At 27.8% G+C, this 19,401-nt stretch overlaps 1 protein-coding gene across 1 annotated transcript in view; it reads left to right on the top strand.

The window, feature by feature from the left end:
• LOC108002577 (zwei Ig domain protein zig-8-like) overlaps window positions 1-17,280 on the top strand; it is an 85,110-nt gene extending 67,830 nt beyond the window's left edge. Inside the window, exons 3-7 of the mRNA XM_017064335.3 lie at window positions 464-648; window positions 1,016-1,229; window positions 14,452-14,638; window positions 15,590-15,711; window positions 16,294-17,280. Coding sequence (XP_016919824.1) covers window positions 464-648; window positions 1,016-1,229; window positions 14,452-14,638; window positions 15,590-15,711; window positions 16,294-16,424 — 839 coding nt within the window. The 3' untranslated portion in view covers window positions 16,425-17,280. The remainder of the gene's footprint in view (window positions 1-463; window positions 649-1,015; window positions 1,230-14,451; window positions 14,639-15,589; window positions 15,712-16,293) is intronic.
• The last annotated feature ends 2,121 nt before the right edge of the window (window positions 17,281-19,401 follow it).

Here is a 19,401-nt window from a genome sequence, read left to right as displayed (position 1 = left end):
TCTAGAATTTATATACAAATTAATTAGGTCAAAGTATATTACGTTTTATATTATTTAAACAAAAGACTAATATAAGAAAAATATAAAATGAAAAATGACAAAAAAATGTTTTAGGAAAATAATATATTCAAATATTTTCTAAAGTCTTCTTGTACATTTTGATACGTTTATTAAATTAACAATAAAGTTACAATAAATATATTTTTACATTTAAAGTATTTCAGTTTGAATATAATTTTACATTAATATAATTTGAATTAAAATTCAAGATCTATCGACATTGTGTATTTATTCAAATGCCAATTCCAACAGGTATGTTGAATTCTAAATCTGAATTTAAGATATAAAGTTGATGGGAATTTTACTCAAGTCAAATGAATACTTAATTTTGTGTAACAATTTATTAAGAATCTGAATCATCTTACATATTCTTACTCATTACATATTCATAAATTTGTTGCAGAGGAAATAATCGCTAATCTACCACCTCTTCGAATTCCTCGCTTAAGGCACCATCGAGTAACAGATTGGGATCCTTATTTCGAGAATGCTGAAGGTCAGGGAATTAATGGATCCCAGAATGTTGCGTTGCATCTTGGTGCAACAGCTCTTCTCGATTGTCGCGTCGCCATGCTTTCTGGAAAGAAGGTATTTTTTTTATTTTTTTTCAAATATTCTTTTATATAATATCCTATATCACAAAATCATGATCTTTTTTATAAAATAAATAAATTGAAACGTTTCAATTAAATCTTACCCTTTTTCATAATATTATAATATCTTGTCAGCTTTTAATTAATTCCAATATTTTTCATTATTAATTACGTAACGTGATGACAAAAATTCACGATAAATTGCTCCTTTTCAGTCGGTGAACGCGGATGAACTTAATTACAGAATCTAGTAAACTACGATATAACCGGATACGATTATTAGTGATCCATAATGCACCACGATCGCGGAAATTCTAACACAGGATCATCGTGCAATTGTTGAATCTGTGTCACAATTATAGGTCATGTGGTTACGCCGCAACGCAGACTGGGCATCCCTTTTAACCCTGGGTAATACCACTCACATTTCCGATCCCAGGTACAGCGTTAGTTTCCAATATCCAAACAACTGGAGACTGGCGATCGCCGGGGTGCGCAGGGAGGATCGTGGCTTGTACGTCTGTCAAGTGAACACGCACCCTCCGAGGATGCTCGTCACCAACGTCACTGTTCTGGGTAATCATCTTTTTTTAATCAGAAAAGTATTTAATACATTTGAGATTGCATCAAAAATCGAAAAGAGTTTCTTATCGCGGTAAATATTAAAAAGTTATAAAATGACGAAAAATGACAATGATATAAGACAATGATATTCATATTAAACATGTATATAAAATGTATATTTTTGGAATGTTTTTTTCATTAATAATAGTTTCTGTTGAATATATTAAGGGTTACTTCTGTGAGTTTCAAACTGTTGTGAAATGTTTATTAGAGAATCGTTATTTTTATTTTTAGTTATATTGATTTGTTTTAAAATCAGAAATATCAGGATAAAAAAATTTATATAATTTATATAAATTAATTTTTTCACTTTGAATATGATTATTTTTCTCTAGAATTTTTGAGGAAAACAATTATAATACAAAAGATTAAATATTATTCGATTGCATAAATAGTTGAATTCATAAATATATAAAACTTCAAAATTTAACAATATATTAGATTATATATATATTGTTATCAATTGTTGATTTAACCAACAAGATTATATCATGTTGTCAAAATAAAATAAAAAATAACACTTTTTTAGAAATTCGTTAATTACATATTTCATGATCGAATATATTTCTTTTTTTTTTTCTTATTTTTTTTTCAATTTTCTCGTAGAGAAATTTTTAACGAAAAAAATGTTATTTTCGAGTTTTCTGCATCTGTAGAATAATACTTTACCCATTCGTTTCATTCTTATTCAGTTAGCCAAGTGTACATGTACTCGACGAACGTTTAAATTCGATTTTCTCAAAAACGGTGTTTCAAACAAAAAAATTTTACTTTTTGTTTTTTTGTGTCTCTATACATATATATCGAATAATATCCTGTTGAACTACATGTCCTGTCACGTACATGTATAGTTTTATAAAAATTGAAAAAGACATTTATACTATTTACAAAGAGATATTGTTTATGTATATTTTTTAAACAAATAGATTTTTTATAAATCAAATATGACATATTATGTACAAGAAATTTAAATAATAGAAAATGATATATCATACATAATATACATAATACTGATAATCTTATTTTAGATTATCAATATTGAAATCCATTATCATATTCAGACAGATATAAAGGATTTTCATATGTGATATTGATACAATCATATTGATAGTCTGGAATTTATAAAAATTTTGATAAATAATTTCAATTTCGATTTTATATCATAAATAGTAAAATATTTATTTTTTAATATATTAGTATTATTTTTTAAATAAGAAATTAAAGATTACAGAAAACTTTATTGAAACTCTTTAAAGACAAGGTCATTTGTCTCAAATCCAAAATCTTAGAGATTTCAAGGTTGCTTGAAATTTAGGGAGAGTAGACAGTTTGAATATTTTAAATCTTTGAGATCTTTGAATGCCTGAAATTCTGGAATTTCTGCAAGTTTAGTTATATTGAATTATTACGCTCTAAAATCTTTAGACATCTTTATTCTAGTTTATTTGATTTTTTTTTAACTTTAATTTAAATTTTAAATTTTCTTTAAAATTAGTATCTTCAATGTGAAAAAAAATTTCTATGCACAAAATGGGATGTTAGCATATCTCTATACAGAAACTCATTGGATCAATAGTTCGATAGATCTTTGGAAACTTTATTAAGATTTAATGTATGATGTTTGCTATTGAAACATGCAAATTGAAGTTATAGTTGAAAAGCTGAAAATATTTATTCTTTTCTTTCTTATTTATTTCTTACACGTATCATTTTAATTTTTGGCATTCAAATGATGCCAGAAAACTAATAATAATAAATGCTATTTTTTTAAAAATAACAATCTTTTTGATCGTGTTATGACTCTAATATTTACAATCTAAAGAATTTAAATATAAAATATTTCTTTTGTAATTTTAATTTTAATTCGTTTCAAAAATTGAATTTTATATAATATCGATTGTTAAAAACTTTTTATACATTTTACTTACTTATTTTCAAAATTACATACATTATTATTCAACGTAATACGAAGAGAAAATTTTTAATGTAAATGAAAAAAATAAATCTAACGACAGCATCATTAGTAATACGATGTTAATTATTCAGGTATCAAACGTCCAAGATACTCAATTCCAAGCATTTCTCAAGAACATCCGATCAAATTCATCAATCATAATTTATTCAATAGGATATTCAGATTTCTTGGCAACAATTGCTCAACAATTAAGAGATGCATTAATATAACGATCGATGATGCATTTCATTGAAAAATAATTAAACCATCACAAAATTCAATCATTCCATCTCATTCATCTCTCAATAATTGCAAATATTGCAAATATTCTCTCTCCCTCTCTCATTATTAAATTTCAAACAATATTTACAAACTAACTTGAATCAAGAAAAGATATTAATGAGCAGAGAGATTCGATTAAAGTTCTTTAATTAATAAAACCAATGTAACAAGAGAGGAAATCAATGTTTCCGACGGAAATGCGTGAAAGGTTTCGCTTCATTGTTTATATTATTGATTGAAATTGTGGTGTAATTATGCTGTCATGGAGTTCGCAGAAAGTAACAATGTTTAATAAATAAGTTGTTATTGAACTTTGTGCACTTTGGTGTGCTTGTCTCGAGAATAAATAGGAACCTAACAGGATTTGAGATGCAACTGGCTTGTTAGTTAATTAGATTGATTTTTCGAGAAGCATTTATTGATAATTTTGCTCTGATAAAAAGCAAATAAATATTACGCATCTAATATTTTGATATTGATAATATAATTATCATTATCTAATATTATTATAAATTTTTAAAATTTGATAAAATACTATATTATCATTATCTCATATCATATCATTCATATCGTTATATTTATATTTATATAATATCATATTATTTTTTATATAAAGATTGAATTGTCAAGTTGTGTATCTTCCGTTCGAACGAAAAAATAGTTCATCTTTAACGTGGGAATTCTGCAAGAAATACAAATATGGAAAATATTCCTCCCATTATAATCCCACAAAATCTCTTCGAGTATAATCGTGTTCGTACATATAACATTCGAAGTTAATGCGTTGCTATATGTAAAACGAATGCAAATTAACTTTGCCTGGATACAGAGACTTATTCCAGTCAAAATACTTTAAATATGTTTTGATAAATTATTCACTAAATTCTTTATGTGTATTTTCTTAATGAAATTCTGATATACAAAGATTAAAAGGATTACTAAATTTCATACACGTATTTATACAATGAAAAATATAGTTCTAAATGTAATAATAAAAAGCTTATCGGAGTAATTTTTTCGAGAAATGATAAAAAATTTATAAAACACACGATGAAATATAATGGCATAACCATTATTTCGATTCATTTCTTATACAACTTATCGATGATAAATTAACATCGAAACAATGAAATTGGGTAAATATTAATTTATACTTCGTCATTTGTATAAATAATTTTTTTGCATGATTTTTAACTAAATGATTATTAACCAAGATTACACTATTAAAAGAAAAAATAAATGAGTGAATATTAATCAATGTCTAATCGATGATTTTTTCCAATTTTATAACGCTATATATTTTTATAAAAACTAAAATTTACCATATAACATAATTAAAGAAAATTTGGAAAATAAATATAAAACAGAAATTATAAAGTTAAAAAGAATATAAAGTTAAAACGAACGAAGAACGATATCAATGAAATTTAATCTTAAACAATTCTAATAATTTAAATTATAAATTATAATTACTTATCTTTTTATTTTTAAAATATTTTGCAAATATTTACTAAAACTATTTAGTTCTAATTTTTCATGTTCTTGATGGAATACATCTTTCGTTACAAAAAATTCCACATTACATTAGTATATGAAAAAATTGATTTCTTGTCATAGCAATAAAATAAAACTTCAACAAAAATCTACGATACTATCAAATATTACCATTTAATCAAATTTACCAAATTGTTTATAGCTTCGTCATATTTTTCGGATAAATGACTATTTCAAAATTTGTTATTACAAAAATTCTCTCATCATCATCTTTTAAATCTTCACATTTTCCAATTCAAGCCTATTATTTACATTACCGACGAAGCTTAAAAAATTCACGAAATCAGATACGGACGTAACGAATCACCACGTCGCGAGACGGAAAACACGTGACGAAAAATCGTTAATTATGCACGTGACGCGTGAAGGGAATTTATCGCGTAGCTAATCAACTTACACGCGGAACCAATTTCAAACGACAGTTATATACCAAAAGTTTATAACACGATGGCAGATTTTCGCGAAGGCTGCCTCGAGCATCTCCCGGAAGTGAAGAAGTGGGGCGCGCAGGTTGATTTTATAGAACGTCGGAACGTATTTATACAAGAATTTGCAATTCCCCGACTGTGAACTGGATTACGTAGCTCCTTTATTCCCCTTTGTCTCGACGGCATGATCAGGGGACTCGGACGAAATCGGTGCTTTGAGACCCTCGTTTCACGTCTGATTGTTTCTCAAATTGAACGATGGATGGGCGCACGATGGTAGCAATTGAGAAACGCTGTTCACTCCCGTTTACAAATTACATTTTTATAATGGCATTCTTTATCGTCCTCGTTCGAGGCGCGTGGTGCTTATAATTTCATATTAGAGGGAAAATCGTGGGAGCGTTTTAAATCTCAAAAGCGACTCGTTGTTCCATATTTCCAGGGAAGATATTTTAGACTTCCGTTGGATTTTTATTTTAAAGCTTCATTTTTTTTTCTTTTTTTTTTTATTAGATTTTGACTCGAATATATCTTTCTAAAGAGATATTTTCTCGGAAATTAATGAAGATTATCGACTTTATCCTTTTTTTTTTAGTTGTGTGAAAAATATTTTTTGAGAAAAAGATTGTGTATGTTTCAAAGAAATTATAGTTATTTTAAATAAATAAACGAATAATATAAATTCCTTTTTGTTACGTAAACTGTCAAATGAATATAATGATCCCTGCATGTTTAAAATTATTTTGGAATTAAATTGTAGCTTGAAAGAAGCCTGATTCAATATTATTTATACAGATTGCTTTATTTAAATATAGTAAAAAATTTTTATTTTTATTTTAGAGTTCAATCTTTAAAAATCAATTTTTCAAAATTTCACCCTTTAACAATTTACAAACATTTTCTTAATTCTCTATGAATAATTTTTCAACGATGAACAAAAACAATTAAACAATAATTTGCATAACTTTTTTATCTTTTCACACACATATCGCGTAAAAGTCTTTCATTCGATATTCAATTTCTCATCATATCTACTCGATTAATTCTAACCTCTATGTGTGTATAAGTAAACTCGTCTGTATTATAATCAATTTTTTCTGGCACAAAAGACGACAGCAACAAGCAATCGATAGGCGCGGTCAACAACGTTCCATCGCGGAAGAAGATGAGAAAATAATTTCCCCGTGAGCGGACACTAATCAAAGAGTGGAGAACGTTGACATAATTTTTAAAGAATATCGATAGAGGCGTCGCATCGAGGAGCACAGAGAACGGACGAGGAAACGAGTGATTAATGTTCACGCATCCCGCTTTTCCTCCCTTTCAATAAAGACCTCCTTTTGTGACCGAACCCATTCCCTCTTCTAAATTATCGACTGGTTCTCGCTTTTTAAATCGAAAAACCGTTCAGCCTGGCATATCGAGGCTGCAGTTCGAATACTCTCGAATGCTCTCGATCCCTCTCCAGTGCCAACATCGAAGCTGCCTACTTCAAATTGCTATTTTCTCTTCGCGACTCAGTTTACAGATCGTCCCCCGGAACCACCGTCGAAACTTTCAACCGACACTCGGGGATGGCCCATTTTAAATTCTCGTTAACGTTTGCCGAGCCTCCACGAGTCTAGGTTGATCTTTAATTCACCAGCCACGGCTTGGATCGGCCAGAAAAAAATTGTTATTCCGCCGGTTAATAGGAAACTCGCGATGACAGCCACGAGGAAGTCGACAAAGAGGATCTCTCTGCTCGAAGTTTGTTCTCAAACTCTTTGTCCCGTTCATCGATCGATTATTTTTAAACTTGTGTCGGATTCATTGTCGAGATTGGAAATTTGCAAATTTACCGAAATTTGAAAAGACGTTATGGGAAGTATGTAAAGGGGTAAAGAGAGGAATTTTATAAATGGAAATTTATTCTGGATTTCTTGCCCTTTGTTTGTGTACACGGCAATCGAGAGAGAAAGAGAGAGAGAGAGAGTCTGAGCATCGTTTTTTTAATTTTCTTCGAGTAAATACTCGTTGAGAACGATTTCTTCCCGAGTTTCTCATTTGCAATTATAGCACGAGATGGTGTGGCACGATTAAACGATTCTAATATGGAAATTTAATGGATTTGAGTAGAAAAGTAACAAAGTAGAAAATTGAAATTACAATAGAAACTGTATAATATTCGATGTAAACAGACGTGTTTCTTTATCACAACAATGGAAGTAAAATTTAATTCGAAATCAACGTTGGATATGTGTATAATATCAAAATGTATTTAATATTGATTATTAAAATGAAAACAAATAATACTGAACGATTAAAATACAAAGGAACAAAATGAAAAATTATTTATACGTTTCCTTATATATTGTTAAAAAACTTATAAAAAAGTTGATAAGTTTAAGAAAAAACATGAGATCTCTAATTTTATGGAAAATATTATTTTTGTCATCAAAGTATAAAATAATTCTAAAAAAAATCTGTATTTCATTATCTGAACAGATTGCTGTCCCCCTATTAGTTCGGTTAATGGAGATTCTATATCGTATTTTCGATATAATGCTTTTGTCTGATATTCGTTCATATTCTGCGATAAAAAGGAAAAGCATACGGGTAACGATTCGTTATGTTTCTCATCGCTTAATTTGGAATTTCACGTTCCATCGAACTCTTTATTAACTAAAAATACAAAGGATGAATATTTTAAATGTCCTCGTGTTTTACTCCGCTTGACAAAACTTGACGATAAAATGACAAATGTACACTTTTCACTTGACGGAACACGCTCAATCCTCTCCTTTGACTGCTTTCTCATCCCTTGGAAAAACTTTCCGATACATCGCGAATTCAAATGTTCCTTGCTACACGAATACCGCGGAAGTACAACGATTCGCATAAATATGCATACCCAAATCGACCTGATATCAGGAAAGAAAGTGGTGAAGAAACGAAATCGACTTTTCTTCTAAATCTTCTAAATCTCTTTTGTTAAGAATCTCTATCGCCTATCTATAAAATATTAATCGAGCAATATAAAGTTCAAGCAGTTAACCAACTTTTTTAGAAAATTTTTAATTTTAACGCCAAAATGTATAATTAGTATATAATTTTTTAAGGTTTCTATAATTATTCGCAATGGAATTGAAATATATCTAATTCTATTTTTTAAAAAGTGATATTCTCAACTTTTGGTGCTCTAAATATTTCTAATTTCGTCATATTGCCATTTAGAATCGATATAAATTCAAAATTCTATCTTTCGCAAAAAATAGTAATTGCACCAACCAAGTAACGAATCATTTTCAAAAGCAAAACTTCCAACAAGCTTCAGTTCAATTATCACACCGAGTTTCTTTGTCTTGACTTCTCAATGACATATCTCGCGTTTCTTTCCGCGGTCGTCGCCTTTCTGGAGTAAGACTAAGAAACACAAAACTTCCGTTTAATCCAGTTAAGAGTAGTAAAACTTTTCTTCGAGCTTCCGGCCTCGAAAGTCCTTGCTCTGTCGGACTTCACGGAATCTTAAACTCGACACGGTATTTTTCATCTCCATCCTCTTCTGCCATCCTATCTCTTTCTTATCTCTTCTACATCCATGAGATTTTGTCGATTCAGCTTTATTCCACGAATTCTTTATTCTCTATTCTCTGTTAAGGATGCAGGATCACTGTCATTTCGAATTAGCAACGATTATTGGCTTTATTGACTCTTACGATAAATTGGAAAATGTACGATATAATTACATTGATTGTGGTTTCCGGTCATTTTTTAGGGAAAAATGTTATAAAAAATTTGCATTAACGAAAGTTATTTAACATAATGAGATAGATTATACGATAAAACGTGTTACACTCGTATGAGGATGACTATATGATATTCGTTTAAATTAATTCGATGACATTCGTTTGGATGGAATCGTACAAATAACAATGTTTGTCGATTGTGTCATAAGCATATGGCCATATTCGCGATATAATCAATATCTTCGATTCTTCTTATTTCATTCGAGGTTATCGGCAGCCAGCAAGTATTCCTTTAATTAGAAGATGGTCGAGCCTGGATTTTTCCAACGACCCACTCTCCTTCCAATCGTTTCGCGTATACGATCGTTGTTCTTGATTCTTATGAACGGGATAATAAAAGTTTAATTGAGAAACTGGTCGTGCAAGCAAAGAACACGACCACAATCCGGGAGTATGTTTGTTGGGGGGGTAGTTTTGTCAGGCCGGGTCAATATGTCGAATTGGAAGTCAATACGCTCGAGGTTTCGGCTTTTATGTACCGAACCAGTGAGAGATTTAACGTGTTTCTCGCTAACGTGCTCGTTAGGCAGAATTAAATTCATGGAGCTAAGGTATTATTGACGTCATTTGATTCAAAGGAAGGCTTTGAATATAACAATAGTTTGAATAAATTCTCGACGGTGAATTGACTTTATGCAGTTTTACTTAAACGATTGTTTCGATTTTTCTTTTCTTTTTTTTTTCTCTTTTAATGATTCAAAGTTTTGAAAAATTTGGAAAGTTAATTTTGAAATATTGGAAATATATGCATTCAATTCATTATCAATGTACGTGATAATTTTGAGTATATAATATCTTGTAATAAAGTTTTCTATTATATGAAGTGACTGATTGAAGAAGAAGGAAGAGAATAATTGAATTTATATGATAAATGAAATTTAATGTGAATGATACAAGTCACAAGAAATTTAAAATATAAATAAAAACAATTTAATAGAAATTTTCGTGCTATTTGAGGATTGTCAAAGTTTATTTTCTTGCAATTAGTTGTTGGAGGATGAAAATTAAATTTTATCTTTAACAAATAATTTTAATATTTGATTTTATTGTAAATTACTATGATATATCTTTAAAGAAAAATTAAGAAAAATTAAGATAGAAGGATATTTATTTGTATTTTTTAGAAAAATTTTTTTGAAATTCGAAAAATTAATAATTATTTTTCGCCTTTGTGATTACGAGATACGTGGTTAGAAAATAAATGGTTATACTAATTTCGAATGAAAAAGACGAATGTTTCTTGGGTGAAGGAAGATGGTGTATTTAAAGATGATTCAGAGCTTACTTGCAACAGACTTGAAGGAAGTATGATGTTCAATGTAAGCAGAATGTTTCGTAGATTAGGTTACAAGAAGTTCTCCTTCAATGAATAATTCATCTCTGACTAAACATCACCGCATGGAATATTTTTCATTTTACGTGAACGTTCGCTTACTGTTACTGAATAAAATTATTTCAATGAAAAATATAATTTTACGATAATTTTTTATTATCGTATTATTTTTGATTTATTTAAAATATATTTGTACATCCTATAAAAATATCAATTTCATTAAAATGTAACGTTAATTCATTAAAATTTTTCTGTAAAATTATGTGCGATTCATTTTAATAAAAATATTTTACGGGATATATGAAGAATTTCATAGATGATTAATGTAGATGTGAATTAACTTCTCTCCATAAAATCAACTTCACGAATATTAATTTTATGTTATTGCAAAACTTTTTCAAGAGATCAACATTGACGAGAATTTATTACATTATATCAGATATAATGAAAAAAGACAACAATTTGCTTGCTAATTATAATTTGATATATTTTATATGTGAGTAAATCGTTTCAATGTTTAATATATTTTCACGTTTATCTATATTTATCTCGTACATCCATTAAATTAATTGTAGTTAAATTAGTTAATATTTAAAATTATCAAATGTCAATCTTAAGGATTATTTTCTTATATTTTACATTTAAAATATAAATTTTCGATTTAATTATCATACTAAGAAACAGGAGAAAATATTTCAAAGATATTCACGGTGCTATATTTATTAAAAGATTAAAAACAAAAATAAAAATTATATCGCAAGCTATTCCCTTTTATCGCACAGCTTCGATTTCCGATCGATCATTTGTTTTCATCAGATTCGAGACACGGCAGGAGTCGAAAATATCGTTCTCTTAAGAGTTTAAACGAGATATGCAAAAACTTTAGGGTGGTATCGAAACTACCCTGTCGTTCACGATTTTTATTCTCTCGCGTATCGAAACTCTGAAAAGATGCGCCTCACGGAACGCCAAAGAACTCTTTTATCTCGAAAAAAGAAACGAAGAACACGAAGACCAACCCTGTTTTCTTCGATATCGGTCGAAATAAATCTTGATCGATCGAATTCGTCGATACACCTGAGAGGAACGAGAGTTTATCGGTCGAACTAGTTACCATTTAGAGAATTTATGTTAATTTAAAGTAACGGTTCTCTTTTTTCAATATATATATCAACAGAACGAGAGATTTTTAAATACGATGGAATTAATAATATTCAAAATATTATTTAATATAAAAATTAAAAAAAAACAAACTTTGAACGACATTTCGAGTATTCTTTTATTTCAAAATTTCTTTTAAAACAATTTACTGATCAAAATTATTATGATATTTATAAGAATTATATATTATTATTATATATAACATTTATATTTTATCTAAATAATTATTCGGCTAATAAATTATTTTAAAAAAAACTAAAAAGGAAAGAAGTCTCAGATTCTCTCTTAGAAAATTCTTATAATTTAAATATGAATTAATAAAATGATCAATGAAAGAAATGAACAAACTCGTATGAAAATTATTTTGATCGAGCATACATAGAATATTTCAAAGAGACATCGGCCCAAAGTTTTATTTAAGAAATCCATATCCACCATCCAAAAACTTTCGTCTCACTCTCGGTAATTTGGTATCATTGGCGTCGAAACTCTTGACTAAAACGGAAAAGAAAAACATCGAGAAGGGGAAGGAAAATCCTTCGTTCCTCTTTCCCATTTTCTATCCTGCATCGTTCCATAAATCGATGCCACGGATCTCCTCGCGACACTTTCCGCTCGTTCGAACGCACGAGCTTCGCATACGATATGAATCACGCGGAGAGGAGGAGACATGCGTTCAATTAGGTCGTGAAGTCCTATAGTAAAGCACCACGATCGATAGCGATATCACGGAAGCGATAAAATAATTTCCTGGCACGATTTTATCGTTGTCAAAGATATTTAAGATTCCTCTGATCAGGAATCGTATCTGATTGGATTGAATTATCAGGATCAAAGTTATTCGGGGAATTCTAAAGAAGATAGAGAATTTGTTCGAGAAATTGACGAGGATAATTGTTCCATTGTTCTCTTTGTCGTTCTTTTTTATTTGATAATTGCTTTGACGTGTGATGTTTGTTCAAGTGAAAATACGCAAACTTTGGAAATATACACATATATATGGCATGGATCAATGGTTTTTTCGTTATGCTCTATTTTCTTCTGCTTGTACCTTTTAGATACGGTAGATTAATTGATGATTATAATGATATTTAATAGTTTAATTGCTTCATCCGTTCTTGGCTATCTTATCATGTTTAAGGGATGATTGATCGATCTGTACAAAATAGTTATGACCAAATGAGAAGTTTAAATCAATTATTTGTTAGATGGTTCGAGATGAAGCACGAATAAAGAAATAGTATAGGTCAATCATTTTTAGATAGATAAAGGCAGGATTAGTAATTTATTAGAATGACAATTAAGTGGAATGAGTAATAGTATAAATCAGTAATTTATTAAAAATATAGATCAATAATTTTTCACTTGATCAATATTGATTTGATCATTAGGTTAGATAAGTAAATTAACAAGTTACATAAATAAATTACATTCTTATTTTTATTTCGAATTATTCAACAATTAGCAATTATAGGTTCTCTTTTTGATACAATAATAAATTTCTTCGCAGAATATTATGTTCATATAACAAAAAAAATGTGTAATTTACTTTATTTTTCAAATGCAATAGATAACAAAAAAAAATTCGTCATATTCAGCAAAATGTTTGAATAATAAAACTTTTAGATGGAAAAACTTTAAACACTAAAGTTTTATCTTACCATAAAATCATTTTTAACGCTCATATCCGTGCATAAAATCATCGCGTACCGACTAAATCACATTTTCCAGTTTGCGGTTCAAGATGTACACAAAACATAGACGCGTTTTCCGGCAGCGATGCTGAAACGACTTTGAATTTCGTGCCCGGAAAGATTCAATTATGTCGGTGGAATCTTGCGGAAGCCCACAGAGAAGAAGATTGCCGTGGAAACAGGAGCACGTATCGTGTCACGTATTTCCCCTCGTTCTATATTTCTTCTTATTTTCATCTGTAAGAAGGCAACACCTTGTTGCTCTCGCTCTCTCGAAATCTTTTAGAGCTCGTTCGCTCGCTAATTATCGAAGTTATTATTTATACTCTAGAGAGAAAGAGTATAAAAATAGGAGAACATCGTTCGAGATGTTACGATGTGATTTTCCTTGAAACGATCATGATTGGAGTAAATTATTTTGCGGTAAAAATTTTTCACGAAATTTTTGAACAAAAAAGGCAATGATAAAAAATATGATAAATATAATAAAATATAATAACAATCAATATGTCTACTACTTCTATTTTTATACGTATGCTACTTCTTCTATCATAATTTTTTCTATATCTTAAATAATTAATTCATGATTGCAATTTTATCTATCGTTTTAATTCCCTTGCCTGATCACGACTTGACTGACAAATGATTGACGTACATCTACACTATTGCGATCAGTAGTATAGACCAATTATATCTCTATCTTTCTTTTTCTTACGAATCTTATAAATATATTATCATTTTCTCTTATCATAATTTTTCTCTATCTCTAAAGCGAATATACTTAATCCATGATTATAGTTTAAAACATTTCAATTTCCTTGTCGAACCTATAACTTGATTAAAAATAAATGATTTATATTTTACTGACTTACGTTACATCTAACATCGAACATTGCTTAGACAAGTAGTATAGATCAATCATTTATCGGACAAATGATCAGGATTCGAAAAGAAATATGAAAAAATTTCTCGTTTCCCAGCTCCGGACATAAGGATCCTGGACGAGGCCAGACACGAACTTAGAGATCGGTACTACAAAACCGGAAGCGGTATCGAGCTAGCCTGCGTCGCTCGACCTTCTTGCCCCGACTCCAGGATACCGCATCCTGTCTGGAGGAAAAATGGTGAGACGTTGCCGGATCACGTCAACGTTTATCACATTAATGGGTGAGCATACAGAAAAAAAAAAAAAACGATGGAATCACGATAGATAAACCGCGTTCCGATTTATGTTCGTGCAATTGTGTCTCCATACGTATCAGCAAGCATGTAAGCACCGCTTTTATCGAATCGACTCCCCGTTGAAAGCTGTCTAGCGTTCGCCTACACCCTTTCTCGATAACGAGCGAACCGTTTAGTCTCCCTGGAGGCGCTTTTACGAGACGTTCAATGCCCTTGCAATCGCTACATTCCATTTCGACTCCTGTTTTTGTATCCACTCTCTATTTTCTTCTCTTCGTAATATATGCTATTTTGTATTGAATTCAGTTATATATCATTGATTCATCGATTGAAATAATTGCAAATGTATATCCATGATTAATCGATTTTATTTGATTCGTACGAAGCATTGATTTTAGAATCGATAGAAACGCGAGCGATGCACAATTGTTGATTTATTATCTTGTATATATTTTTAGAAATTGTATTATATCGTCTGAAATATATTATATTAAGTAAATGGTTTGTCGAAATCGTAATCCGTCATTTTAGAATGGAATACAATTCCATTTCGATTAAAGTTTAAATTGCTACATTTGAACTTATTGCTATCTTATTAAAGGAGTCTCATCCACTAGTATTGATTAAGATCTTGTATATTTGTTATGGAATAATATTATAATTTCGTGTTTACTTCAAAGCATTCGATAAAATTTGTATAGTTTCTGATATCAAGATTAATGTTCCAATTGTACAAGATCAAATTATCTTTCTTTTGAAATTCGAACAAGAGATATTTCATAGCAAGTACGTTCCACTATCGATTTCAATTTTTCACGATATTCGATCCTATCGTGATTTGACATCGAACGTTTGCATATTTTTCTTTTTTTTTTTTTTTTGAAAATACATATTGAAATGAAGGTTCAACGTATAACATGACAACTGATTTTTCAGGTCGAACGAAGATCTGGTGACCAAGCTATATATCGAACAGGCGAAAAAGACTGACAGCGGCGAATACTCGTGCTCAGTGAGCCAATTCAGTACTGCCGCGGTACATATTCACGTCCTGAATGGTAAATTGAATTGAAAGTTATGCGTTTGTATAAAGATTCTTATGGTGATTCAGAATAATTCAATGTGAATAAAAAATTTAAGCTTAATATTGAAAACATATATATTATATATTTCATATAGTTAATCTTCATATGTTTTAAACAAATTTAATTAATAAATTGTGTTATTGAAATTAATTAAAATTAATTTGAAACTTTATAAATACACAGAATACAATGGATTATATTATTTTTTCTCGGCGATTTTTACTTTGAAAAGGTAAAATTAATTTTAAGTTTCAGTGTTACTTTCATTATTTTATATTCATTTATATAATTTTTTAGCATTGCAAGTTAAAATATAATTTCTAATCTGAAATTCAAGATTTGATTTTTATCATCTTGTTGTAAAATATATTTCCTGAAGTTCAAAACATTTTTATTGAAATGAGAATTTTCTGATTGGGAGAATTTCCTTATAAAGTTGATGATTAATTGAAAATACCAAAAAGAAGGAATAAAATTATGATATTATTTTTATAATTTCTCTTTAAAAAATATAAACATATTTTCTCCATACTAATATATTTATTTTTTTTGCAGGTGAAAAGCAAGCTGCGGTTCATCATGATCAATGGAATGCAGCGCGAACAAACTGCGAAAAATTAAATAACTTGTACATCACAATTGCCAGCTTTGTTTTCCTTCAGACTTGGATGATCAGCTCATCATGAACCTCATAAAAAAAAAAACAAAATCTTCAAATTACGATTGCACACTACATATTTCGCATCGCTCTGTATTCATGGATGTCTGCCAAAAAGCGTTTCTAGTAACAGATCAGTATTACAATTGACGAAAACTGCCGAATAAACAATTGTATGCAATAAATTAGCATGTACACAATATTAAAAAAAAAATATATATTCACATGAAATTGTGAATATTGATCCGATTCATTCGGATCTGGTAAGAAAACATACTTCATGGAAATTTATTTTATGAAACTGGTTATATCTAAAAAATGTATGTTACAATTTTTTTATCATTTTACACAATTTCGTGAGATTAGATAGATTAACATTATCTTACTACATTACTATATTAATTTTATATGATACTTTGTAAGAGTTTATATCTTCATTTTTCTTTTCAAATAAAAGTTTGATCAAAATTGATATTTTACAATTAAATACATAATTTAAATATAAAAATTACTAATTAATTAATTGAAAAATAACAATATCAATGAAGGAATAACAAAAGTTCTAATAATATTGTAACATGCGTTTATTAGACAAATCATAAATGTCTTCAAAGAGCAATTGCGAATATTAGTAGTTTAAAGATAAAGAATAATAATAAACGTTCCATTCTTCTCTTCTTGATGGCCTGTACATAAAAATATTCAATATTGTATAGTCAAATATTATGCTCGATTGGTCGATCCATTGCGATTTGAAATAATTTCACAAATATGCAAATCGCTTGCTCTTAATTATGTGTAAATTGCCCGTCTTAAATCGACCAGTTTAGCTACGCGCATACATTCTCGGATAATAAAATATCATTAACTAATTTCATCTAAAATATTCTGGTCTTATTCTACCTTCCTTATTCTACTTATTTCTTATTCTCCTTATCCTTATTATATTCTTCAAATATTTATTTTATTTAGTTTTTATTATTGTAGGAATTTTTTATTACAGGAAATAAAAGTTAAGAGTATAAGAATTGCCACATAGAAAATATACAACAGCATGATTTTTATAGAAAAAATATTCAATATTTCGGAACTTGTCAATACATACGGTAATATATCTTATAATTTATTTATACTTTTTAATTATAAATTATATATGAAATAAAATTCGAAAGAATACATTGGTTAACATAGGTTTTAAAAATTTCTACCTAACAAGATATTTTATTCTAAAGAATATAAATATATGAATAAAAACATATAAATAAAAAATAAAAATAGATTATTACAATTATAATAAAAAGTAAATAAATATAAATATATAATTAAGAAAGACAATATATAATAATATATAAATATATAATATAAGAAAAGATTATTAGCATTATTATTTGTATACATTTGTAACAGTTTAGACAAGAAAAGCAAATAATGAAAAAAGGATAGAGATAGAATAAAAATTAGAGAATCAGCGCCATCTCTAGAGTGCCGCAGATTAAACTAATGTAGAGAAGGAAAACAAATAGTGAAAGAAAGATAGAAATAAAATAAAAATTGACGTTTAGCGCCATCTCTTAGAAATGTTTTAGAAGAGATGTTTTTAGCGCTTAAGAGATGGCGCCATCATTTAATTCTTAATCTGTTCACACACAAAAATGACATCTTATAGGATTTTGCATGTTATTTGTCATATATTTTTACTTAAAGTTTTAAAATCTTTCTTTAATTTTAGATTATTTAGATTTATTTATATTTTGTTATATTTTTTTTTTATATTTCAGTTTTTCTAATTTATGTTACATTTTATTTTTATGTTACATTTTATATTTTTACATTTATTTCTAATAATGTTAATTTTTTTTAATTTCTTTGATTTTTAGGTTAAATATAATATATATAATATAATATAATATATATTATTAATATAATAATATAATAATAATACATATATATATATATATATATATTATTATTATTATTATTATTATTATAATATTAAATTTCTTTATACATGTTTTTTTCAATTCAAAATCTATATTAAAATTCTTTATATATTAAGTTTTTTTTTAGATTTTATCTTTTAAATTTAAGCTATTTTTACTTTATATTTTAACTTTAAATTCTTTTCTTAAGTTATAATTATTTATAATTTAAATGATAATAATATAATATAATTTAAATAATAATAATAATATAATGTTCAATTTTTTCTAAATTTTTATTTCTATATTATGCATTTTTTAATTTTTTTTTATCCTATTGTATATATATTTTATTCATTTAATATAATCATAAACTCTTTTTTTATATATTGTAGTTTTATCAGATTTAGATAATTTTTATAATAAATTTTCAATTTATGTTTGTAATCAATTAATATATGTGTTAAATCCTTTTTTAAATTTTTTAGATTTGATTTCCATGTTGTTCCATTCAACTTTATTTCTTTTTTATGTAAGAAACTTCTACTTTGATTGATTTTTTTTCTTATATTTTAAAATTTTTATATTTTTTTAGATTTAAACAATTTTTTTATATATTAATTATATCCAAAACTAATTATTCTATATGTGCAATATTTTTCTTATTTGTACATACATTTGTACATTTAATTTTTATATAAGGATCCTTTCCCATACTTTGACAAGATAAATGATTTAATTTTTATTATTAAATCATTTATTAATTTTTTTATAAAAAAATTTTTTTTATTCAATATTTGAACTGCAATTTTATATAAAAAAAAGAATAGAATTTTTTTCAGCATATTTCAATACCAAAAAATTCTATCTATAATACCAATTTTTAAAAGAATCAATTTCTATTTGCTGACAAAATAATTTAATAAAGCAACTTTTGTAGAAAAAATTCAATCTCTAAATTATTTTAATTTTATGCAGAAGTAGAATATAATGATCTTTTTATACTTGTATTAATGTTAGCAGATTCTATTTTTATATAGTTTATTTCAATTTTTACAAGAATCTCTTTCTACTTGCTGATAAAAT

The sequence above is a fragment of the Apis cerana genome, linkage group LG1, assembly GCF_029169275.1.
Source record: "Apis cerana isolate GH-2021 linkage group LG1, AcerK_1.0, whole genome shotgun sequence".
Lineage (NCBI taxonomy): Eukaryota > Metazoa > Arthropoda > Insecta > Hymenoptera > Apidae > Apis > Apis cerana.
This window is presented reverse-complemented; position numbering and strand designations above follow the sequence as displayed.